Source organism: Rhinatrema bivittatum, chromosome 11 (genome assembly GCF_901001135.1).
Source record: "Rhinatrema bivittatum chromosome 11, aRhiBiv1.1, whole genome shotgun sequence".
NCBI classification, from domain to species: Eukaryota; Metazoa; Chordata; class Amphibia; order Gymnophiona; family Rhinatrematidae; genus Rhinatrema; species Rhinatrema bivittatum.
The window spans coordinates 60,637,074-60,664,469 of record NC_042625.1 but is presented as its reverse complement, the minus strand read 5'-3'; the positions used below and the strand labels follow the sequence as shown (position 1 = coordinate 60,664,469).

Sequence of the window (27,396 nt, the reverse complement as noted above, 5' to 3'; positions counted from 1 at the left end):
TAGGATTATAGACAGTGCTGGGGAGGAGCCGGCTGTCGTGGTACATGTGGGCACCAACGACATAGGAAAATGTGGGAGAGAGGTTCTGGAAGCCGATTTTAGGTAAGAAGCTGAAATCCAGAACCTCCGGGGTGGCATTCTCTGAAATGCTTCCTGTTCCACGTGCAGATCCCCAGAGACAGGCAGAGCTCCAGAGTTTCAATGCGTAGATGAGAGGATGGTGCAGGGAAGAGGGATTCAGCTTTGTAAGGAAATGGGGAAACTTTTGGGGAAAGGGGAGACTTTTCCAAAAGGACGGGCTCCACCTTAACCAGAGTGGAACCAAGCTGCTGGCACTAACTTTCAAAAGGAGATAGAGCAGCTTTTATACTAGAACAAGGGGGAAAGCCGACAGTCACTCAGCAGTGCATGGTTCGGAGAAATGTATCCTTGAAGGATACTAATGAAACAGGAGAGTTAGGGCATCCCAACAGAGAGGTTCCATCACAAGTAAACATAGTTCATATGCCTATATGTAAAAAATCACCAAAGCTAATGATTTCCGAATTATCCCAAACAACTGAAAAGCAGGTTGTTAAAACAAACAAAAAACACACTTTGAAATGTCTGTATGCCAATGCCAGAAGTCTAAGAAGTAAGATGGGAGAGTTAGAGTGTATAGCAGCAAATGATGAGATTGACATAATTGGCATCACAGAGACTTGGTGGAAGGAGGATAACCAATGGGACAGTGCTGTATCAGGGTACAAATTATATCGCAATGATAGGGAGGATCAACTTGGTGGGGTGTGGCACTTTATGTCCGGGAGGGTATAGAGTCCAACAGGATAAAGATCATACAAGAGAGTAAATGCTCAGTAGAATCTATATGGGTAGAAATCCCATGTGTGTTGGGTAAGAGTATAGTGACAGGAGTATACTACTGTCCACCTGGACAAAATGGTCAGACAGATGATGAAATGCTAAGAGAAATTAGGGAAGCAAACCAATTTGAGAGTGCAATAATAATGGGAGATTTCAATTACCCCAATATTCACTTGGTAAATGTAACATCAGGACTTGCTAGAGACATAAAGTTCCTGGAAGTAATAAATGATTGCTTCATGGAGCAATTGGTTCAGGAACCAACAAGAGGGGGAGCTATTTTAGATTTAATTCTTAGTGGAACGCAAGATTTGGTGAAAGAAGTAACGGTGGTGGGGCCACTTGGCAACAGTGATCATAACATGATCAAATTTAAACTAATAACTGGAAGGGGGACAATAAGTAAATCTGCAGCTCTAACACTACATTTTTAAAAGGGAAACTTTGATAAAATGAGGAAAATAGTTAGGAAAAAACTGAAAGGTGCAACTGCAAAGGTTAAAAGTGTTCAACAGGCTTGGACATTGTTTAAAAATACAATCCTAGAGGCGCAGTCCATATGTATTCCGCGTATTAAGAAAGGTGGAAGGAAGGCAAAACGATTACCATCATGGTTAAAAGGTGAGGTGAAAGAGGCTATTTTAGCCAAAAAAACATCCTTCACAAATTGGAAGAAGGATCCATCTGAAGAAAATAGGATAAAACATAAGCACTGTCAAGTTAAGCGTAAAACATTGATAAGACAGGCGAAGAGAGAATTTGAAATGAAGTTGGCCATAGAGGCAAAAATTCATAATAAAAACTTTTTTAAATATATCCAAAGCAAGAAACCTGTGAGCTAGTCGGTTGGACCATTAGATGACAGAGGGGTTAAAGGGGCTCTTAGGGAAGATAAGGCGATTGCAGAAAGACTAAATGAATTCTTTGCCTCCGTGTTTACTAATGAGGATGTTGGGGAGATACCAGTTCCAGAGATGGTTTTCAGGGGTGATGACTCAGACAAACTGAACAAAATCACTGTGAACCTGGAAGATGTAGTAGGCCAGATTGACAAACTAAAGAGTAGCAAATCACCTGGACCAGACGGTATGCATCTGAAGGAACTAAAAAATGAAATTTCTGATCTATTAGTTAAAATTTGTAACCTATTATTAAAATCATCCATTGTACCTGAAGAGTGGAGGGTGGCCAATGTAACCCCAATATTTAAAAAAGGCTCCAGGGGCGATCCGGGTAACTATAGACCAGTGAGCCTGACTTCAGTGCCGGGAAAAATAGTGGAAACTATTCTCAAGATCAAAATCGTAGAGCATATAGAAAGACATGATTTAATGGGACACAGTCAACATGGATTTACCCAAAGGAAGTCTTGCCTAACAAATCTGCTTCATTATTTTTGAAGGGGTTAATAAACATGTGGATAAAGGTGAACCGGTAGATGTAGTGTATTTGGATTTTCAGAAGGCGTTTGACAAAGTCCCTCATGAGAGGCTTCTACGAAAACTAAAAAGTCATGGGATAGGAGGTGATGTCCTTTTGTGGATTACAAACTGGTTAAAAGACAGGAAACAGAGAATAGGATTAAATGGTCAATTTTCTCAGTGGAAAAGGGTAAACAGTGGAGTGCCTCAGGGATCTGTACTTGGACCGGTGCTTTTCAATATATATATTAGGGATGTGAATCGTTTTCCATATCGTTTTAACGATAGAAATCGTGTGGAAGGGCAAGAAAATCGTCTTAGGCACGATTTTTTAGTTAAAAAATCGTTAAAAATCGTTTTTTCCGATTAGTGCGCACTAACTCGAGTTAGTGCGCACTAACGGGAGTTAGTGCGCACTAACTGGGAGTTAGTGCGCACTAACTGGGAGTTAGTGCGCACTAACTGGGAGTTAGTGCGCACTAACTGAAAATGATACAATTTGACACTTTTCAGGTCAGTTAAGGTCAGTTTAGGAATGAATATGTATTCCTATTGGCTGCCCTCTTATTTATTCATGTTACCAAGTTTCCTACTGACAGTATATGGGGGATGGGAAATGGAAACAGTTGGTAGCTTGACAAAACAAGTAATGTGATCAGTCAATGTGACTAGAACTTGTGCCCTAACCCTGATACCAGGGGTATTGTGATCTTCCTGCACACAGTGCCCTATCCCTATTAATACCAGGAGTGTTGTGATCTTCCTGCACACAGTGCCCTATCCCTAATACCAGGGGTGTTGTGATCTTCCTGCACACAGTGCCCTATTCCTGATACTGGGGGTGTTGTGATCTTCCTGCACACAGTGCCCTATTCCTGATACCGGGGGTGTTGTGATCTTCTTGCACACATCCCGGTATCAGGGATAGGGCACTGCATGCAGGAAGATCACAACACTCCTCGTATTAATAGGGATAGGGCACTGCATGCAGGAAGATCACAACACCCCTGGTATCAGGGATAGGGCACTGTGTGCAGGAAGATCACAATACCCCGGAGGAGTGAGGGTCAGGCAGCTCCCCCCTGTCTTTGAAGCCAGCCTCTCACTAGTAATGCAGGGAGGGAGCTGTCTCAGACTTCACCATCCTCCCCCCCCCCCCCCTCACCCACACACCATTCACTAGCTGGGACATGGGGGAAGTCAGTAGTGAGGGTCAGGCAGCTCCCCCCTGTCTGTGAAGCCAGCCTCTCACTAGTAATGCAGGGAGGGAGCTGTCTCAGACTTCACCATCCTCCCCCCCCCCCCCCCTCACCCACACACCATTCACTAGCTGGGATATGGGGGAAGTCAGGAGTGAGGGTCAGGCAGCTCCCCCCTGTCTGTGAAGCCAGCCTCTCACTAGTAATGCAGGGAGGGAGCTGTCTCAGACTTCACCATCCTCCCCCTCCCTCACCCACACACCATTCACTAGCTGGGACATGGGGGAAGTCAGGAGTGAGGGTCAGGCAGCTCCCCCCTGTCTGTGAAGCCAGCCTCTCACTAGTAATGCAGGGAGGGAGCTGTCTCAGACTTCACCATCCTCCCCCCCCCCCCTCACCATTCACTAGCTGGGACATGGGGGAAGTCAGGAGTGAGGGTCAGGCAGCTCCCCCCTGTCTGTGAAGCCAGCCTCTCACTAGTAATGCAGGGAGGGAGCTGTCTCAGACTTCACCATCCTCCCCCCCCCCCCCTCACCCACACACCATTCACTAGCTGGGACATGGGGGAAGTCAGGAGTGAGGGTCAGGCAGCTCCCCCCTGTCTGTGAAGCCAGCCTCTCACTAGTAATGCAGGGAGGGAGCTGTCTCAGACTTCACCATCCTCCCCCCCCCCCCTCACCCACACACCATTCACTAGCTGGGACATGGGGGAAGTCAGGAGTGAGGGTCAGGCAGCTCCCCCCTGTTTGTGAAGCCAGCCTCTCACTAGTAATGCAGGGAGGGAGCTGTCTCAGACTTCACCATCCACCCCCCCCCCCCCTCACCCACACACCATTCACTAGCTGGGACATGGGGGAAGTCAGGAGTGAGGGTCAGGCAGCTCCCCCCTGTCTGTGAAGCCAGCCTCTCACTAGTAATGCAGGGAGGGAGCTGTCTCAGACTTCACCATCCTCCCCCCCCCCCCCTCACCCACACACCATTCACTAGCTGGGACATGGGGGAAGTCAGGAGTGAGGGTCAGGCAGCTCCCCCCTGTCTGTGAAGCCAGCCTCTCACTAGTAATGCAGGGAGGGAGCTGTCTCAGACTTCACCATCCTCCCCCCCCCTCACCCACACACCATTCACTAGCTGGGACATGGGGGAAGTCAGGAGTGAGGGTCAGGCAGCTCCCCCCTGTCTGTGAAGCCAGCCTCTCACTAGTAATGCAGGGAGGGAGCTGTCTCAGACTTCACCATCCTCCCCCCCCCCTCACCCACACACCATTCACTAGCTGGGACATGGGGGAAGTCAGGAGTGAGGGTCAGGCAGCTCCCCCCTGTCTGTGAAGCCAGCCTCTCACTAGTAATGCAGGGAGGGAGCTGTCTCAGACTGGTATCAGGGTTAGGGCACTGTGTGCAGGAAGATCACAACACTCCTGGTATTAATAGGGATAGGGCACTGTAAGAGATGACTGTAGTAGATTGAATAAAGATCTGATGTTTCTGCTCTCCTCACACCAAACAAAAACAACACACAAGCAGAGAAGCCCTTCTTACAAAGCTGAGCTAGTGAGTTAAGTAGGAGGAAAAGTAAACATACTGGTGCCAGTGTGGCTACTTAAAAAATACACTTACCAACAATCAATTACATATATTTGAACTGTGTACAGTTCCAGCCAGGACCACCTTTCTAAAATGCACAGTGATTGGCAAATTCAACATGCACTAGCATTTCAGGTGCCTGCTAACAAAAATAATAAACAAACAAGTTCTAGTCAGGTGAGTGCTGATCATTACATTACTTTTTTTGTCAAGCTTCCAACTGTTTCCATTTCACATCCCCCCAACCATATTGGTAACATCAATAGATAAGAGCACAGCCAGCCAATAGGAATACATACATACATATTCATTCCTAAGTGACCTTTACTGACCTGGGAAGTGTGAACACTTTGTTTCATTTTCTGTTGGTGTTCGTTAGTTTCCAGTTCCATTTCCCATCCCCCCAACCATCACCTCAGTGGTAACCTTGGTAACATCAATAGATAAGAGGGCAGCCAGCCAATAGGAACACATATTCATTCCTAACTGACCTTCAGTGACCTGGAAAGTGTTTATTTGTATCATTTTCAGTTAGTGCGCACTAACTCGAGTTAGTGCGCACTAACTCGAGTTAGTGCGCACTAACACGATTTAACGATTTTTAACGATAAATCGTTAGAATTTCTATTGTATCGTGTTCTATAACGATTTAAGACGATATAAACATTATCGGACGATAATTTTAATCGTTGAAAAACGATTCACATCCCTAATATATATATATATATATATATATATAAATGATCTGGAAAGGAATATGAGGAGTGAGGTTATTAAATTTGTGGATGATACAAAATTATTCAGAGTAGTTAAATCACAAGCAGACTGTGATACATTACAGGAGGACCTTGCAAGACATGGGCATCCAAATGGCAGATGAAATTTAATGTGGACAAGTGCAAGGTGTTGCATATAGGGATAAATAACCCTTGCTGTAGTTACACGATGTTAGGTTCCATATTAGAAGCTACTACCCAGGAAAAAGATCTAGGCATCATAGTGGATAATACTTTAAAATCGTCAGCTCAGTGTGCTGCAGCAGTCAAGAAAGCAAATAGAATGTTAGGAATTATTAGGAAGGGAATGGTTAATAGAACGGAAAATGTCATAATGCCTCTGTATCACTCCATGGTGAGACCGAACCTTGAATACTGTGTACAATTCTGGTCGCCGCATCTCAAAAAAGATATAGTTGCGATGGAGAAGGTACAGAGAAGGGCAACCAAAATGATAAAGAGGATGGAACAGCTCCCCTATGAGGAAAGGCTGAAGAGGTTAGGGCTGTTCAGCTTGGAGAAGAGACGGCTGAGGGGGGATATGATACAGGTCTTTAAGATCATGAGAGGTCTTGAACGAGTAGATGTGACTCAGTTATTTACACTTTCGAATAATAGAAGGACTAGGGGGCATTCCATGAAGTTAGCAAGTAGCACATTTAAGACTAATCGGAGAAAATTCTTTTTCACTCAACGCACAATAAAGCTCTGGAATTTGTTGCCAGAGGAGGTGGTTAGTGCAGTTAGTGTAGCTGGGTTCAAAAAAGGTTTGGATAAGTTCTTGGAGGAGAAGTCCATTAATGGCTATTAATCAATTATACTTAGGGAATAGCCACTGCCATTAATTGCATCAGTAGCATGGGTTCTTCTTAGTGTTTGGGTAATTGCCAGGTTCTTGTGGCCTGGTTTTGGCCTCTGTTGGAAACAGGATGCTGGGCTTGATGGACCCTTGGTCTGATCCAACATGGCAATTTCTTATGTTCTTATGTAAGAAATAGAAAACAGAGCTTACACTCTTATAAGACACACATCTTTCTAATCCTGGACATGCCAAATATAGGAAAGATTGGGTAGAACTATTCTTCAACCTATAATTCTAAACATTGTAGTATATATATTTTAATCGATACATCTTTACCTTTCACTATTAAACAAACTTACTGAGAGAGCTTGATGGCCGAATTATGATAAACACTCAGGTTTTGTATGGTGACAGCATTAGTGTGACAAATGTATATGGCTTCAACAACAATCATGGAGAGTATTTCCAATATTTTCTCTACATTAGCTAATTTTGATACAACAAATTTATTGATTGGAGTTGGTTGAAATATATGCAAATCTCAACAAAAAATTTCCTTTAAACTTCAAAACTTGGATGCAGATATTAGATATAAGATATATTAAGAGGGAACAGAACCCTTCTCACCAGACTTGTACTTTTTTTTCTCCAAGACATCAATCCTATAGTAGCATTGATTTTTTTCTCTTTGTAGTACATTAGTTGGTAGAAGAGTAACTGAATGTGATATTTTATCCTGTTATATATCTGATCACATCCCATTTCTTTATCTGTGATGCTAAATCATAAAGAGGTAAACCGAGGTAGAAGGAAATTCAATTTATCTCTACTTGACAACCCAGAATTTAGCAAAATAATCCACTCTACTTTGACAGATTTTCAGAGATAATGATAGATCTCTCCCACTCCCCCAAGGTATAGAGTATAACCCTATGCTAAGGTGAGAAATATTTAAAACAATTTTATGAGAGCAAATTATTGTTTTTATCAGTCACTGCAAAAAAAGGTTAGGTGAGATAAACAAGATTTGTTGCATTGCATTAAGAGTCTTTAAGACAAAAATTGGCTGGATGGCTCTAATAAAACCTTGAGGGTACTAACTTTAGCCAGAGATGAATTAAAGGCTTTGCAAACTATACGGATTGAAAAGTCTTTATGCTTAACTTGACAAATATTTTATGACTCGCTTTTGGCCCATGAGAAAACTCACTCCTTTATATCGGGGATCAAAAATGAGCATGACTGTATAAAATATTTGTACTGATAAATTAATAATTTGCTTCAGGAGTACTTTGCTTCATTAACTGCCTCCTATTCTGTTTCAAAAACTGAAGTTATGCAATTTCTGGAACGATTAGGTTTGCCCGCAATCCTAGTGATTTGAAAAAGGCCTTATATGTGCCTACTGGACAATACAAAATTATTAAGGCTATACAGCCTTTGGTTCTTAAAAAGAGGCTGGGGCCTAATGACTTTCACCTTGATTTTACCATCAGTTTCAGATGGATGTGATGAGGTGTATGCTCCTTATTGGCCAATAAGATGGCCTCTAGTGGTCACAAGAACTACAACTCCCAACATGCCACAGCGAGGACATTACTTGTTCAGATGACTAACAAAGAAAGAGGAGGGGGGCTCTAGGGGTGCAGCAGTGACATAGCCAGAACCGATTTTTTTTTGGGTGGGCCTAATGTTAACATAAGTGGGCCGTAGGCATACTGGTTTCAGCTACTAGTTGTTCTCTCACCAATAAATAATGACTTAGCATGCAACCTACAAAGGGATTCTAAGTAGTATGGCAACAGGCATTATGGATCATGAGTAAAACTTTTTAAAATATTTTAATTCAATTATTTCAAGCACGTACTAACATTAGAAATTCCTTATTAGTCTGTATTAATTTATTTTATATTTATTGCAGTTTCTAAATACACAAGAATATCATATAAAAAGCAAAGAACACAAACATCAGATCCAATCATGTAATAAAACAAATATCAATGTAGAAAGGCAGAGATCTTCATAACTACAATAAAATAGCAATAATCATAAGAATGAGTGCAGAGCAGAACCATTACAATTCAACATGAAAAACAATATATTTAAATTCTGGTGTTACCTCAGTTTAAAAAAAAAACAAACAAACAAAAAAAAACCCAACTCCAACTACTGTTAAACATTTCTGGGTGAATTTTAAAAGCCCTACGCGTGGCAAAGTCGGGAGATACGCGCATATATAGGCCCAGCACGTAAAGAGGCGCCCGGGTACACGCGTATCTCCCAGTACACGAGTAAAATTATTTTTCCATAAAAGGGGAGGGGCATGGGCATGATCTGGATTTGGGCGTTCCAGGAAAAATGAATGAAACCAGCACATAAGTATTTGCGTACACTGGCACGCACCAGCGTTCCTATCCATGTAACTTTACTTCTGCTATGGACAACGTGTAAGACATTAAACACAACAAACTAGGCTAGTCAGCAGGGTTTTAAGGGTCGGGGCTCATAGGATAAAAGGGAGGCAAGTTAGCTTGGGTGTTTAGGAAATCCTCTCCTTTACTGGGGCAAACTGGGAAAAAACTGGGGAAACAGGTAATTGCATCGGTGCGCGTATCTACTAAAATCCTCTGCCCACCCCCACCCTCGCTTACACGATCGAGGCGGCATTTGCACGCAGATGTGGGCATCAATGTAAAACTGTGCACACATGTACGCGCATATAGCTGATTTTATACATATGCGTGTATATGCGTGCATGTTATAAAATTGCTGCATCCATGTGCGCGAGCCGGCAAACGCGCATAATGTGCGCCTGTGCACAGTTCTTAACATTCACTTTTTTGTGAACACAAACCCTTGCCAAAAAAAAACGCCTAGAACCTTGCCATACCATATAATCACAGCAGTAATTCTCAAACAGCAGCAACGTTATGAAAAAGCAGCAATACAAATACTACACCACGTCCTAGAACACTAATACACCACCTACTGAGGTAACAGAAGTCAGGCTGCTACAAATCCCTACAGAAAAACTATACGCTAGAAGAAATACTGCAACTCAGACACACACAGGCAGAACCCAGACCGACCCTTACCTAATATAGAAATAAGGGACTACAAATTAGAAACAGAAACATGCAGACAAAACAAAAATAGAAAGCCTGAGAAACCAGATTCTGAACAGCGGAAATCTAGAAAAACAATACAAAAATATAAGAAATTTACATACCCAAAGATGGCATATTCCAATTGCTAAAAACTCAATTTATTTTAACTTTTTTTTTTTTTACCTTTGTTGTCTGGTCTTTATTTTTCTAATTGGTTGGGGTCAGTCTCTTTTTTCCAATTACCCTTCGTTGGTCTTTTTCTAATTCCTTCTCCAGAATCACTCTTCCCTTTCTGTTTTTCTTCCCTTCCTCCCTCATACATGGGCTCATGCTTTCTCTCAGACTCCCACACACACAAGCTTTCACATGTTCTGCCACAAACACACAAAAACTATCATTTTCATATCATTTTCATATGCTCTCCCACACAGAAGTTCATTCTCTTACGCATGCATACACACACCCAGGGAAATTCTGTGCTACTGTGGAGTGCAGAAATTGCGCAAAATTCCCCTCCTGCGCAGAATTCCAATTTTTATACAGAATTTGGAGAGAGTAGCAGTGGGCCGAGAGCAAAACCCATCCTGCTTTGATAAAGATCTGCCACGCCTGATGGCCATGAGCAGAGCCCATCCTGCTTGCAGCGAAGAACTGGCAGGCCCGGCGGCCACGAGAGGTTCTCATCCTGATCACAGAAAAGATGAAAACCTGGCAGGCCCGGTGGCTGTGAGCAGAGCCCATCCTGTTCGCGGCGAAGATGTGACACACTCACCAGGATAAGAATCCTGGTGAGAGAGAGAGCCTGTGTGCAGAGGTGTTATGTGTGAGAAAGGGACCCTGTGTTGGTGTGAGAGAGAGAGAGAGACAGGGAACATGTGTGTGTGTGTGTGTGTGTGTTTGTATGAGAAAGAGAAGAAGCCAGCATGCAAGAGAGAGAGTGTACTGTGTGTGTATGAGAGAGAGAGTCTGTGTACAAAAGTGTGTGTCTGTGTGTGTGCATTTTTGCAAGAGAGAGGATGCATGTGCATTTTTGCAAGAAAGAGCCTGTGTGAGGGTGCATGCCATGAGTGTGTGTGAATGTGAGGGAAGATGTGAGGGTGTGTGTGTATGAGAGATTGGAAGCTGGTATGTGTGTATGAAGGAATGAGGGTGCATGTTTGTTTGTGAGAAGGAGCCAGTGTGCAAGCGTGTGTGAGGGTGTGTGTGTGTGAGGGTGTATGCCACGGGGCTGTGTGTGAATGTGAGGAGAGACTAGCTGCTGGTGTGTGTGTGTGTGTGTGAAGGAATGAGGGTGCATGTTTGTTTGTGAGAGAGGGAGCCTGTGTGAAGGGGGGTGTGTGTGTGTGTGTGTGTGTGTGAGAGAGAAGGAGTTTCTGGGGGGGGGGGGTGTACAAGAGAGAAGGAGTCTGTGTGACAGTGTGTGAGAATGTGTACGAGAAAGAGGGAGCTTGTGTGAGAGAGAGAGAAAGAGGGACAGAGGTAGAATATGAGAGAGGTCAAACTCTGTGAGTAGAAGGTTAAGGAATGAAGATAAGAGTGGAAGGGGTTGACAGCCTAGAGGGGGAGGGGAGAGATAGTGGAGGGTGGAGGAGTTGGAGCTTAAGAGGGTAAAGTTAAAAAGGTCTGACCAGGGGAATAGGGAGACAGGGTGGAAGGGACACTCTTACAATGTACTTCTAGGGAAAGTCTGCTCAAAATATTTAAAACTATGCATTTTTGAGTAATAACTTTTCTTTATTACATTTTTAATTACCCAAAAACTGTGATTTATATTGTGTTAATTGACCAATATAAAGAATGGTCAATTTTTAATTTTTGTGCACAGAATTCCCCCAGGAGTAACACACACATGCACACATCCAGGCTCTTATTCTCTTTCACACATACACACCCTCACACCCAGCCTCCCATTCTCACACCTAGGCCCATCCATGACTATGCCACTGGGGTGAAGTCTCAGAAATGAAGAGCGGGAAGGGACTCCCAGCACACTATGTAAAGTGACTGCAAGTCAGAAAAGGTCGGAGAGAATTAGAAACTGGCAGCATTTGTTGAAACTGTGGTAACAATATTAAATGGTGATTATGCCTCAGAATGTGCCTAGACTATAAGAGGATTGTAAGCAGCAGCTTTCTGTTAAACTGAATACTAAATAATGCCTGTATCTCAGAGCTTTCCTAGATTACAACAGGATTACAAACAGCAATGTTTTGTTGAACTGAAAATACTAAATGTGTATATATTTCAGAACCTGTTTAAGCTAAAAAGGAATTGCAAGCTATGGAGTTTTGCTGAACTATAATTGTTGAACACTGCACATTCTTCAGAACTGTACAAACTTTGCTAAGTTTCAGGGAAGAAAAACTTTGTTAAGTTTCAGGAAAGAAAAAATTAGTGTCTAAAGGAGATGTAGACATGGAGATGAGACTTCCCTAAGTCTCCATGCATAAAAAGGAGTGGAAAACTGCAGAGGCAATACAGAGGCCAAAGCAGTAGCTTTGTTTCCAAATTCCTGAACGCAATGGGGACCTTGCTACAACACAACTAACCTCTGTTCCGGCTGAATTATTCAATTAATTAAAGGCTTATGAGGCTTCTTCTGGTCAGTTAACAGATGCACTGATTAATTACTTTAATATCCAAGAAAGGAAAGGACCCTACTTGTTATAGTTCATCAATGTAGATGTCAAAGTGCTCGCTAAAGTTTTACAACTACATACTGAACTCATTATTCTCTTATTGATTAAAAATGATCAAAAAGGATTTATTAAGAGGAGATCACAAGTGAGGTGATCAAATTTGCAAATGACATAAAATTATGCAGAGTAGTTAACTCTCAAGCACATTGTGATGAATTGCAGGAGGACCCTTGTGAGACTGAAAGATTGGGCTTTCAAATGGCAGATGAAACTTAACATGAATAAGTGCAAAGTGAGGCATATAGGGAAAAATAACCCTTGCTGAAGTTACACAGTGTTAGGTTCTGTCTTAGATGTTACAACCCAGGAAAGAGATCTAAGCATCATAGTGGACAATACATTTAAATCGTTGGCCCATTATGCCGTGACGATCAAAAAAGCAAACAGAATGTTAGGAATTATTAGGAAGGGAATGGAAAATAAAACAGATGATGTCATAATGCCTCTGTATTGTTCCATGTTGAGACTGCACCTTGAATACTGTGTGCAATTCTGGTCACCGCATCTCAAAAAGGATATAGCTATACTGGAGAAAGTGGAGAGAAGGGCAACCAAAATAAAGGGCATGGAATGGCTACCCTATGAAGAAAGGTTAAAGAAGTTAGGGCTGTTCAGTTTGGAGAAGAGACGACTGAGGGCGGATATGATAGAAGTCTACAGAATCATGAAAGGACTTGAACAAGTTAATGTACATTGGTTATTTACTCTCTCAGATAAAAGAAGGACCAGGGGCTACTCCATGAAGTTAGCAAGTAGCTCATTTAAAACAAATCGAAGAAAATTCTTTTTAACTCAGCTCATAGTTAAACTCTGGAATTCATTGCCAGAGGATGTGGTTACAGCAATTAGTGTAACTGGGTTTAAAAAAGGTTTGGATAAGTTCCTCAAGGATAAATCCATAAACTACTATTATGGTAATTAATAAGCAATAGTAGCTTACGATCTATCTAATGTTTGGGTACTTGCCAGATACTTGTGACTTGGATTGGTCACTGTTGGAAACAGGATACCGGGCTTGATGGACCCTTGGACTGACCCAGTATGGCATTTCTTATGTTGTGTTCTTATGTAGTGGTCTGCAATAAATATGCTGTCTGGAAAATCTGTGTGTCATTTGCAATCCACAAAAACTGCTGACATTTTAGTGGATCAAATACTTTTGCAAGCTACTGTATATATCTAAAGCAGTACACTTTTATATATTTATATATCTACCTTATAAATGGCCTGTGACCGACGGCCCGCAAATGCGCAGTAGAGCGCAGCTCTACTGCGCATGTGCGGGCAAGGACGTCGGTCAGAAAAAAAAAATAGCGGTGGGGCCGCAGGAGCGGGAGGAGAAGCAGCGGCGCCGCGCGTGCGCGGTGCCGCTGCTTCTCCTCCCCAGATCTGCCGGCAGATCTCGGGGGGGGGGGGTGTCACTCCCGCGCCCCCCCCCCCCCCGAGATCTGCCGGCAGGAGCGGGAGGAGAAGCAGCGCGCGCGGCGCCGCTGCTTCTCCTCCCCAGATCTGCCGGCAGATCTCGGGGGGGTCACTGCCGCGCGCGCGGGAGTGACACCCCCCCCCCCCCCGAGATCTGCCGGCAGGAGCGGGAGGAGTTAATGGAGCCGGGTGAGGGTTGCGGGAAGTCGCGCTTACGGCGCCGGGAGGAAATGGAGGTGGGTGAAGGGAGGGACTGAGTGGGAGGGAGGGAGAGGGGGACTGAGTGAGTGGGAGGGAGGGAGAGGGGGGACTGAGTGTGAGGGAGAGGGGGGACTGAGTGAGAGGAGAGGGAGGGTGGGGAGGAGTGGGTGGGGGAGGGGGGTGGTGAAGAGTGAGGGGAGAGAGAATGAGGGGGAGGTGAGAGACAGAGGGATGTAGCCCGTTTTAACGGGCTTTACGGCTTGTATATATATATATACACACACACACACACACAATCAAACATATATATATATATATATATATATATATATACACACACACACACACATTTATATACATATGCATGCATACACACACACATATATATGCACACATACATAAACTGTCGATACATATATTTTACATTAAAGCAGTTAATTCCCATGATTCACCGTACTATTGCAGTACTAATACACTAACATGCTTTAGAATCATATTGACTTACCTTTCCAATAAATTGTGGATTGCCTTGAAAAGCAGGGTTCTACACTCATAAGAAAGCCCATTCTCCCACAGTCCTTCTTCTACCACTGGAAGAAACAAAATTAGCATACCATCAGTGAAATAATTCCACAGTATTTATAAAAGACCAATGTTCTCAGTAAGGTTGCTGGTAATAAACTGACACAGTTGGCTATAGCAAGATGGAAGTGTTACAAACATTCTTAAATTTCTGTTCATTTAAATATCTGGTCTGGAATACATGTAGGTAAAAATCTGCTTAAATTAAGTACTGTGTGTCTCAATACAGCAATAGAAATTTAGGATTAAACAAAACTTTGTGACAGCAGATACATTCACTAACTTTAATAGCATTTCATAGAACTGATATTAGCATTTGACCTTCTAAATCCATAATTGATTTATCCAGATGTCTAAAAGCCTAGTTAATAAATTATCTTCAACATGGAATGCGAAGAAAGGGGTATTATCAGGACTTATTTTAACAGCCTAGGAAAAAGACACATTTCCCTGAACATGTAATGAAAAAATAGTTGAAAATGATTTCATTGTTTCACAGAAGATAATTCAAGTTTATAAAACCCTCAGCAATTCTGTGTAAACATAGAAAAAAGGCACCAGTTCTCCTGCTGTTGTGCGACTGTGGATCTCTGTTTGTGCTCCATTTCAGTGCTGCCTGTGATTACAAAAGATGCATACTAAGATATTTTTTTAAATTCAAGTGAATTATTTTAGGGTTGAAGTGATAAAAAAAAGTAATGAAAAATAAAATATATTTCAAAACAAACTATTTGAAAGATTTCAAACCCCCCCCCCCCCCAAGATGTCATTGTGCAAAGAAATAATTATTACTATGGCGTAACCCTTTGTGGAAGGAAGGGAGGGGGGGGGGGTTGCTGTTTCCCCTAGGACCATTTGCTAGTGCACCTCCTAGGGAGTGAGCTGTGGGGGAAAAGGAAAGTCTTTGTGGCCCAGGTGATGCAGTGCTTCTCCTGCTGTGTGTGTATCATTGTGGTGATGTATTCTCTTCAGGGACAAACAAGCTGAACTCAAACTGGGTGTTCATATAAAGTTTATTGATTATTTCCAAAACTTCAATCACTGTCCCACAAACATTCCACAAATGAAACTGCACATTTGAACTATTTACATTGTCTCTTCTATTGGGGTGCTTGTGTCCTTCTCTCGAGCTCCTGGGAGGGAGCTTGCCACTGTCTCCTCATCTGTGCAAACAGCTCAGTAGATTGGGAAATCCTAGGGGGGAGTCCCAAGCCACAAAAAAGATTCTACTTGAGTCCATAGTTCAGTCTGAAGCTCACAGCTTGTGTCCTGATCCCTTTGGTGTGGAGATCCGGTTGGGAATCTCTCAAGGTTTGATGTTACAACCTCAGATGACCTCTCTGGGAGAGAAGCCTGATGTTCCAGTTCTGCTTACAGCTCTCTATCTCCTTTCACAACTGTGCAGAGGGGTGGGAAAAAATCTCCACACTAACAAAAAGGGAGAAAAAACAAATGTCTCTGAAATATCTCAAGCTGGGTAATGCTGTCACTGGTCTTGCATCCTCTAAGGCAGAGCTTTCCAAACTGTGTGTCGGGACACGTTAGTGTGTCGCCTGCAGTGTGCAGGTGTGTCGCGCAAGCCCGGTCAACTCTGATGCGAGTTTGGGCTTTTTTTTTTTCTAGAGATTCACTTTTTTTTTCAGTTTATGGGTTGCTTATTATTGGGTGATTTTTGCTGTCAATCGCGTTTTTTTGGGGGGCTTGTTGGGTGGAACAAGCCCAGCCATCCTTGCATTGGCTGCTGCTGCCGATGAGGCCTGGCCATGAGGAGTGCTGACAGCAAGCAGCAGTGTCTGGTGATCATGGAAGGGAGTGAAGCACTTAACTGGCAACAATCAAAAAGACGAGGTACATGAGTGTGGGGGCCAGACATGTGCTGGGGGGAGGAGAGAGATGAGTGTGTGGGGGACAGACAATTTGTTTTATTATTGTTTCTCATAAATTATAACAATAACATGAATCTTGGAATATATATTTTTAATATAAATTTAAGGTTTTCATGAGATAGGTTGTGTCGTGAAACATTTTATTTATGTATATATTTAAGGAAACATACATAAATTGTCGAAATATGTTTCGTTCGTTTAACCTTTAACCTCTGGTTTACTAGTAGACTGAATTACCGTGTCGTGAAATTATGTCTGTCTAAAAAGTGTGTCACCAACATGAAAAGTTTGGAAAGCTCTGCTCTAAGGAGTAGAGGGTTAACTCACAGATCTCCAGCCTCTGCTTCAGGATTGGAGGTGTTGCCCCTCTCCAAAGCACAGAGTACTCCCCAGAACAAGAAAACTTATCAAAAACCTGGCCAAAATCCACAAAAACCTCTCTCTCTTCAAAACGGGAGGCAGACCCTCTCAGGCAGGAAGTGTACTGATGAGGAATCTCTAAGCACAAGGGAAAATGAAAACAGCTTCTTACTCTTCAAAACCTAACTCAAAATGACCATGCTCTCTTTACCTTTAGCTCCGCCTTATGCCCTAGGATAGCCAATCACAGCTCAGTGGAGAGACTGAAAGAGAATGGAAAATCCCAATGCTGTTACTAATCCTCATAGTAAGGGACCTAGAGCCATTAGTGGCAAACTGAAGGGTCGGATACTATGGTTATTTGATTAATGCTACCAGGAATATACTGTACTTTAGAGATACAAAATATAAACAAATAAATAGAAAACCTGAAAGAAAAAAGAAAATAGTTCCAGAAGATAGAAAATTGGACTAAGCTTAGGATATCCACAAAATGCCACCAGCATCTGCAGAGCCCGTTTAACTGTGCCTTTCCTAAGGCACATGTGCGCACCCCCACATCCTTTCTAGGCACCACAGTGGGAATCTCAGGCCGGCATGCTTACGATGACGTTAGCATGGCAGGGAATTTAAACCCCAGTTGCGCTTCCTTCAGTGACTCAGCAACGGGTCCCCTTGCCTAGCGCAGTGTGTTGCTCCATGCCATGCCTTGCCACGTTCAGCCTCGTCACGTTCAGCCTGGCTCATTTCCTGTCTTTGCCTTATTCTCTGTTGTCTCTCCTTGTCTGCCTGCTTTGTGTTTGTCCTCAGTCTTGTCTTGCTTGTCCCTCTGAGTCTTGTCTGTCTTGGACTGATTCTCTGGTTCTGATCTCTGCCTCAGACTTGGACTACTCCCTTGCTTGCCGCCTGGATCTGACCTTGCCTTGTATTCTATGTCCTACCTGCTACCTGCTCTGTCTCTCGGTAAATCCACGGACTCTCTCCTGGTTCGCCCTTGGGACCCACCTGCAGGGAACAGGTCTGGTTTAGGCAATGCTTCAGCTTGTCCTAGCAATTGCATGTTTGCCAGCTGCCAGCAAGGGCCTACTAGGCTGCATCAACCTTGCCACAGCACAAGAGGTCATAATCCTTACAGATTAATGAGGTCATGAGCTTGGTGGACACATTCCCAGCCCAAGCCATTGCAGGACTGGCACTCCAGGTATAGAACAAACAGGACCAGTTGAATTCCCTGGCCAGTCTCCTCCAAGGTTTAGCCCAGTAAATATGCCCTGCAGCATAACAATGGGCCTGGGCTTTTCCATACTCTTCTTTCTTTCTATTTTGTAACTTAAATAATCTGTTTGAGGGGTTGCCAAGATAGCAGTAGAAAAATAGAAGAAACAATGAGGCAAATAAGAGTACTGAGAGGATGGGAATGTGAGAAATTTGAGATCCAATGTACTTGAAAAGTTCTATCAGACAGAAATTATGTAAACCACTGCAAAGCTGTATCACAAATTCTGATTTCTGCAAGATAAGCAGGCAGAAGTTGGTGATCAATGGTATCAAAGGCAGCTGTCATATCAAGGAAGATAACTAACAGAGCATTCCCTTTCTCTAAGACCAAACTAATCTTGGAAAGGAGAGGCTTAAGGATATAGACTCTGAAACCCTTTAAACTCTGGTGGTTTTTAATCTGGTTCTTGAAATTACTTCACCAATCTGGTTTTCAGGACTTCCACAATGAATATGTATGACATTTTATTTGTATACAGAGGAGGCAGTTAATGCAAATATATCTCATGCATATTCATTGTGGAAATCCTGAAAATCAGACTGGGTTGGGGCTCTTGAGGGTCAGATTTGGGGATACTTAGTTTTAGAGAGTAGGAACCAGCCACAGAGGTGAGAGTAAAACACAGGGGCTGCTCTGACTTCCTGTTCTGTGTTCATCACTGGAAGAGTTCTCCTTTTAAGGAGCATGATTTAATGTCAGAAATGTTGAATAATGAAACCAAAGGTATTAATTTTATTTTAAGAAATGATTTTCAAATCATTTTACACTGCTTCCTCCCCTGTTGCAAATCTCAGTAGATCTTCTCAGAATGAGAACTGTGAGTTAGCATACAGTGACTGCAGTTAATCAATAATGGAAATGTAGTACTCAATATACATTTTAAAAATGTCTTACCCTAGCTAGTTTGTAGCTTCCTTCCAGGAAAACTATGCTTTGAAAAAAATGCACTGCAAGCAAATTGTAGATATTGAACTAGAACAATAATTGTTCCCCAGCCTTGAAACAAAGATTAAATGAAGAGATGAGGTAGGTATGGGATTTTGCAGAATAACAGGTGTCACACATACCTGCTGATGGCAAAGTATCATAGTAAGTGAAGTGTAGTACAAACACTTTTCTGAGTTGTGGTTTGCTGAGGAAGTACACAGAATGATTCAAATGTTATCCTGCAAATTAAAGAATTTTATACTGATGGGAGCAAATTCGATTCAATTTGCAAACATTATGCATGTGTATAAGAAAATGTGATGGCAGAAAAAGACCATGCCGCCTATCTTGTCAGTTCATCCACAACTATTCATTTCTACAATCCCTACTACACCCTCAGAGATCATGTGTGCTTAACTTGTGCTTTTTTTTTTTTTTTAAATTCACATGCTGTCCTTGTGTATACCACCTCCACTGGGAGGCTGTCGCATGGATCCACCACTAAGAAATATTTCCTTAGATTACTCCTGAGTCTATCCCCTTTCACCCTCATCCCATGACCAATCCACAGCATCCTTTCCGTTGGTAGAGACCTGCCTCCCCTACATTAATACTTTAGAGGTATTTAAATGTCTATCATATCTCCCCTAAACTGCCTTTCCTCTAGGATATTCAGGTCTCTCTCTTTATGCTTTTTAACAAAAACCACTGACCTTTATAGCAGCTACCCTCTAAACTGACTCTATCTGGTTTATATCCTTTTCAAGGCATGGTCTCCAAAATCGTACAGAATTTTCCAAATATGTTCTCACCAGAGACATATACAGGGCAATATTGTCTCCTTTTTTCTGCTGACCACTCTCTTCCCTATCCAAGTATCCTCCTGGCTTTTGCCTTCACTTTATGCATCTGTTAGGTAGATAATAGATTACAGATGGCATCCTCTAGAGCAGTGTTTCCCAACCCTCTCCTGGAGGCACACCTAACCAGTCGGGTTTTCAGGTTTGCCACAATGAATATGCATGAAATAGATTTGCATACCCTGGGTCTCCAACATATGCAAATCTATATCATGCATATTCATTGTGGCAAACCTGAAAACCCGACTGGTTAGGTGTGCCTCCAGGAGAGGGTTGGGAAACACTGCTCTAGAGCAGGGGTCAGGAACCTATGGCTCGGGAGCCAGATATGGCTCTTTTGATGGCTGCATCTGGCTCGCAGACAAATCTTTAATAAAAAAGTAAAGATGTAACAAAATCCCCCACCCTCCTGATGCCCCCCCAAGTCCTCCAAAATTAATTTACTACAACCCCCACCCTCCTGACCCCCCCCCAAGACCTGCCAAAAGTCCCTGGTTGTCCAGCGGGGGTCTAGGAGCGGTCCGGGAGCGATCTCCTGGACTTGGGCTGTCGGCTGCCAGTAGTCAAAATGGCGCCGACGGCCCTTTGCCCTCACTATGTCACTGGGGTCGACCAATGGCAGCGGTAGCCCCCTTTGACATAGTAAGGGCAAAGGGCCGTCGGCTGCCAGTAATCAAAATGGCGTCGACGGCCCTTTGCCCTTACTATGTCACAGGGGCTACCGCCGCCATTGGTCGACCCCAGTGACATAGTGAGGGCAAAGGGCCGTCGGCGTCATTTTGACTACTGGCAGCCGACAGCCCAAGTCCAGGAGATCGTTCCCGGACCGCTCCTGGACCACCAGGCACTTTTGGCAGGTCTTGGGGGGGGGTCAGGAGGGTGGGAGTTGTAGTAAATTAATTTTGGAGGTCTTGGGGGGCATCAGGAGGGTGGGGGATGTGTTAGATTTTTACTTTTTTATTAAAGATTTGTCTGCGAGCCCTGGACCCTCGCTGGATCACCAGGGACTTTTGGCAGGTCTTAGGGGGTGGGGGGGTTAGGAGGATGGGGGGTTGTAGTAAATTAATTTGGCAGGTCTTGGGGGCGTCAGGAGAGTAGGGAGTTGTAGTAAATTAATTTGGTAGGTCTTGGGGGAGTCAGGAGGGTGGGGGGTTGTAGTTAGTATGGCTCTCACGGAATTACATTTTAAAATATGTGGCGTTCATGGCTCTCTCAGCCAAAAAGGTTCCCGACCCCTGCTCTAGAGAAAGCTTGTTAAGTGGATGAAGAGTGTTCTGCCTCTCAGCATATTTAAATGTTCGGTATATGTATATTATGTTTCTTCATTACATTGCTGCCTACATCAGTTTAGGTCATTGCTTAGCTTAGGTTCTCTTCATGTTGCAGTGCTAACCTTACTGGTTACTGTTTAAATGTTGATGAGCTGACTGGAACTGTTCCTTTTTGCTCCTCCTCTGTCTATGTTCTCTTGCTTCTTCCTATTGGTCTTTTGCCTCTTGGAACCCTGGGAGACCCTATTTCCTGCTGAAAGTTCAGTTTGGAACTTGATCTGGACAAGTTTGCAGCTCTCCTGGGTCCTCTGCAGGTTCCTAGAAGCATTGTTCTTTTCACGTTGCTTCCTTTCCCTCCTGGCTACTGGTTTCAGATATCTGCTGGCAATTACAACTTCCTCTATGGCTACAGTCTTCTGCCTTTGATTGAGCTCTCAGAGTTCCTCATCATAGTATCACTTCTGCCATCTGTCTAGTTATCTTCAATATCATACCATTTGCAGTGAGGGTCAAACTGTTTATCATTCAATAAATGTTTTGGTGTTAGGATCTGAGTTCTCTCTGATGTTGGCAGCTAAAAGCAGAAGAGGTTTAACTTTCTGTATAGCCTCCCAAGCTAGGACATCAGAAGCTGAGGACAGCAAATTGAAAAGAGCGTGAAATTAAAGGAATTCTTAATCAAGGATTACTCTAAATACAGAAACATGAGAGCAGAAAAACTCTATAAGGTCCATCCAGTCTGCCCATCCGTCCAATTAATTTAGCATCACTTCCTCAGAGATACCGTATATTTATCCCATGCTTTCTTGAGTTCAGATACTGTTTTTGTCTCCACCACCTCCACTGGGAAGATACTCCATGCATCCACCAACCTCTCTGTAAAGAAATATTTCTAAAGATTACTCCTGAACCTACCCCCTTTTGCCTTCATCTCATGACCCCTCATTTTAGAGCCTCCTTTACATTGAAAAAGGTTAAGCTCCTGTGTAGGGCAACCTTTGAAATATTTGAATGTCTCATCATATCTCCCCATCTTACCTTTCCTCTAGAGTATACATGTTTAGATCTTTAAGATTATCCCCATATGCTTTAGAACAAAGACTACTGACCATTTTAGAAGCCACCCTCTGTACAGACTGCATCTTGTTTATAATCCTTTTGAAGGCGCAGACTCCAGAATTGTACACATTATTCTAAATGAGGTCCATAAACGTTATTAACCAGGTAGATTTGGGAATGCCAACGCTTATCCCTGGGAGTGAAATACAAGAAATAGATCAACTACTGGGGATCTGACAGATAATTGTGACCCATACTGGCCAATGTCAGAGACAGAATGCTCAGCTCAATGGACCTTGGTCTGACCCAGCATAGTACTTCATAGATTCATAGCATCTGATACTTTATCCAAAGTTACAGTGATACTTTCAATCATTGAGCCACTATCATACACTGTGCTCCAATCTGCATCCTCCTCACCCTCCTCCAGGTCAGAACATTCTTAACAGGTGATGTGACAACAAATAGATCATCATCCTGTGGCTACCAACGTGCTGTGCTGTGAGTGGCTACAGATACAGAACAAATCACGTAATGGCATATAGTACACTTCTGCAAATCCTGCCATGGTGGAGAGCAATGCACTTTCAAATCTTTAAGATACTTCCACAGTCATTATCAATGCATTTTTATTACAATATATTTTGAACTGCATACATCAGTTACTCAGAAGCCAGAAAATACTCAGTCCCCCATTAATCTGGATTCTGAATTACTGTGGTTTGACATGCTATTGAGAATCAATACAATTTATGTTTGAACTTTTGAAATATTGGACAACTTGAGTCGACACCATTCCTTCCTTATATTGAATCATTTTTGGATCCAGAACCTGGAAATTTTTCCTTGGGCAGTTTTTATTGGATCACAATCCCAAACTGTGATTATTTTACGTACATCTCTTCAAAACATTTTGTATACCGTAGTTTATGAGATTATAGTTAAATATATGTAAAGCAATGCAGAAACACTAAGTATTATAATATCCTGGTGTCAGGGCAAAATGGGTGTTTGGCAGTCTTTGAACAAGGGTCTACCCTATACCTATACCGGTGCACTGCTTGTGAGGCTATAGAGTGGTTTAAATTAAGACAGCCTCGGGCCATTGTTAGCCTGGGACGCAGCACCAACTCTGAGAATTCAGATTAATCCTTGGGAGTTTGAAAAGAGGTTGCTGGGAAAGGCCCAGTGTTCTAGCAATTTATTGGCTTAAAGCTGCATGGTAGAAACATAGAAACATAGAAATGACGGCAGAAGAAGACCAAACGGCCCATCTAGTCTGCCCAGCAAGCTACGCACTTTATCCATTTTTTTCCCCTTTTTTTCTCTCCCACCTGTTACTAATGGCTTCCAGTACCCTCCAGCCCTAATCAATTAGGGGTAGCAACCGCTGTAACAAGCAGGCCACACCCTTACCCCATACTCTTACCCACCCCTGTTTTTATTTTTTTATTTTTTGAGATAGCAGCCCTCCATCCTTCCGCTCCGTGAAGGTGGAACACCAACTACTGGCCACTGGCATCCCACTCCGTGAATGCCTCTGTGGCTACTGCCGCTCCGTGCAGTGTTTGAATGCCTCCTCTTTATTCACGCCCTCTAGACTTGATGGATCCACAGTGTTTATCCCACGCCCCTTTGAAGTCGTTCACAGTTTTAGACTTCACCACTTCCTCCGGAAGGGCATTCCAGGCATCCACCACCCTTTCCGTGAAGAAATACTTCCTGACATTGGTTCTTAGTCTTCCTCCCTGGAGCCTCAGCTCGTGACCTCTGGTTCTGCTGATTTTTTTCCGACAGAAAAGGTTTGTCGTTGTCTTTGGATCATTAAAGTTTTTCAAGTATCTGAAAGTCTGAATCATATCACCCCTGCTCCTCCTTTCCTCCAGGGAGTACATATTTAGATTGTTCAATCTCTCCTCGTATGTCATCCGATGAAGACCCTCCACCTTCCTGGTCGCCCTTCTCTGTACCGCTTCCATCTTGTCCTTGTCTCTTTGTAGATACGGTCTCCAGAACTGAACACAGTACTCCAGGTACCTATACAAGGGGATAATCACTTCCCTTTTCTTACTCGATATTCCTCTCTCTATGCAGCCCAGCATTCTTCTGGCTTTTGCTATCGCCTTGTCGCATTGTTTCGCAGACTTCATATCATTAGACACTATCACCCCAAGGTCTCTCTCCTGCTCCGTGCACATCAGCCCTTCTCCCCCCATCGAATATAGTTCATTCGGATTTCCACTCCCCATATGCATGACTCTGCACTTCTTGGCATTGAATCTCAGCTGCCATATCTTCGACCACTCTTCCAGCTTCCTTAAATCCCATCTCATTCTCTCCACTCCTTCCGGCGTGTCCACTCTGTTGCAGATCTTAGTGTCATCCGCAAAAAGACAAACCTTACCTTCTATCCCGTCCGCAATTTCGCTCACAAATATATTGAACAGGACCGGTCCCAACACCGATCCTTGTGGTATACCACTTAAAACCTCCCTCTCTTCAGAGAGAGCTCCATTTACCATCACACATTGTCTTCTGTCCGTCAACCAGTTTGCAATCCAGGTCACCACCTCGGCACTCACTCCTAAGCTTCTCATTTTATTCACCAGTCTCCTGTGTGGAACCGTATCAAAAGCTGCTGCTGCTGCAGAGTATGCCTGAACTTTGAAATGAGATACTGGTGAAGCAACTTGGTATAATCAGACCAGGATAAACATGCACAGTGAGTAATGAAAAGTTGGATGGGTTCATAGCCACTTGTAAAGACACTGGTGTCTTGTAAATAAAACCCTTGAATTTAAGTATGGAGAAGAACTGTGTTTGTGCCTGGAGAAAGACCCTAAAACTTGACATCTAATGACACGTCCCACTAATTCTGACCAGAATTTGGGGTTCTTACTTAATGAGTTAAATTTGTACACCAGCCCTGGTTTTGGGGATAGAACTAATAAGCTGCCAGGGGTAAGAGATTCAGGCTCCATATAAAGGCAAGCTAAAGAAGCAGAACACTGAATATAAACTGCATGTGTTAATAGATGTGTTTAGTTTAGTCTTGAGACTTGGTCCTGATTTCTTAAATATACTGGGATACCATCAGTAATAGAACCATTCCCTCCTCTCAGAGCTGGGTCCATGTTAGCGCTGTCTGATGTAGTCACCCACAAGTTATGGCTAATTCATCTTGTTGTCTATGGAGACCCTGTTTAGAGCTAAGTAAACTTGCTTTCTTAGAGCAGCCTGAGACCTCAAGAGTTTGCTTTGCAGTTCTCTTGCTTTAAACCAAATAAACATAGTGGTCACAATGGATGAAATGGTTCTATTACTGAAGGTATATGTAGTGTCCCAGTATATAAAAGAAATCAGGATCACAGTTCCCTTTAAGCTGAGCGCATGAGTGATTGCTCATACATTTCAGAGCATCGCTAACATGTTTTACATGGTTGCTCACATACATTTTTCTTTGTGCTATACACACAAAGTGACACTCAAAAATTGTTGGTTTAAAAAATTGTTGCTCCAACGAAAAAAAATTTGCATACACTTGGTCACTCCTGGAGGGAGCACTGATCAGGACCAAAGCTGATATACAAATTGAACTAAATAAATAGGATCCCCAAATTCTGGTCAGAATTATTGGGACATGTGTCACCAGATGTTAAGTTAGGGCCTTTCCCCAGGAACAAACACAGTTCTCCTCCATATTTCACTGAGCACGTACCAGGAGTTCCCACAGGCACACTCAGACTCTTCCAGAGCTTACGTTTTAGCAAATTAGTCGAAACTCCAAGGAGACAGGTGGATAAGTATGGCCAATTCAACCTGCTGTATATGGAGAACCCTGTTTACAGGTAACTTATTAACACAGTAAATGATGGCAGAAAAAGACCATATGGTCTGTCAAGTCTGAAAAGCAAATTGTTTATAGTAGTAACTGCCGATCCGTGCAGGTAAGCAAACTTGCTTTCACCGTCAACAAGCAGATATGAATTATCTATGACCATGGGGAGTCCAAAACTGAGAGTTGCATTGCAAACCAATACATAAAGGACAACTTTGTCCTGACCAAGTGGAACTTTGACTACTATGTGAACAGGCTGTGCAGAACTCTTTGTCCAAAGTTACTATTTCCTCAAGACATACTATTCAAACAGTAATGGGATGTGAATCTGTAAACAGATAACCAAGTAGCAGCTTTGAAGATGTCTTCAATGGAAGTGGCCCTGACATGGGTCTCTGAAATAATCACGGCTCTCTTATTTGATGACCTTTGACACATCCTATAATGTATAAACCAGCCAGCATGTAACAGTATACTATATAGTAGAGATGTGAATCGGATCCGATATCGGATCCGATTCACATCCGATATTGGATCCGATTCACATCTATAGAGATGTGAATCGGAACCAGAATCGGATCCGATATCGGATCCGATTCACATCCCTACTATATAGTCCATTAGCCTACTGTGTTTGTGGCATTGTGGATCCTTGGTCGTTGTGCAGATGACTCCGCCCACAGGGAGGAGCCCCATGGGGAACACAGCAATAGGCTAAACTCAGACACCAGACACAGATAGAATGGAAGGCTTTATTGTACTGCTGTGGGTAGATGAAATGAAGCAGGAAGATAAGGCACTGAGGTCAACAGTCTCAAAAGTAGATTCTCACCCAGATGTTTCAGAGAGGCGAGGACCGGGCAGCGCCGACCCTGGTGGGTGGCGTTGGAGCACCAGATCGCAAAGGTACTCACAGGAGATTAGGCATCTTTCTGGTAGAGAATGGTGGGACCGAAGGACCGTGGTACAGGATTCTAGAACGGTAGGCCCTCGAGGAGTGAGTACCCAGTAGTCCAGAGATCCTGTAGAATAAGAGAGAGAGAGAGACTCCCGAGGAGCGGTTGTCTCAATTAGTAAGGCCCCGAAGGGAGATGGAAGCGAGAGACCCCCGAGGAGCGGGTGTTTAGAGCTTCAAAAGGAGTGAGACCCTTGGAGTGTAGAGCGGCGTCTAAGCGAGCAGCTTAGAGCGGTCAGAGTAGCTTAACCGAAGTCCTTGCTAACTCAATGGTGGTAGCGAAGCAGAGGCTTGAAATGCCTGGAGGT

At 43.3% G+C, this 27,396-nt stretch overlaps 1 protein-coding gene across 2 annotated transcripts in view; it reads right to left on the bottom strand.

Moving 5' to 3' along the window:
* Positions 1 to 27,396, bottom strand: part of MED13L (mediator complex subunit 13L) — a 667,498-nt gene that overhangs the window by 412,567 nt on the left and 227,535 nt on the right. For both annotated transcript variants that reach the window (XM_029619261.1, XM_029619262.1), the window contains exon 3: positions 14,577 to 14,661. In XM_029619261.1, coding sequence (XP_029475121.1) covers positions 14,577 to 14,661 — 85 coding nt within the window. The remainder of the gene's footprint in view (positions 1 to 14,576; positions 14,662 to 27,396) is intronic.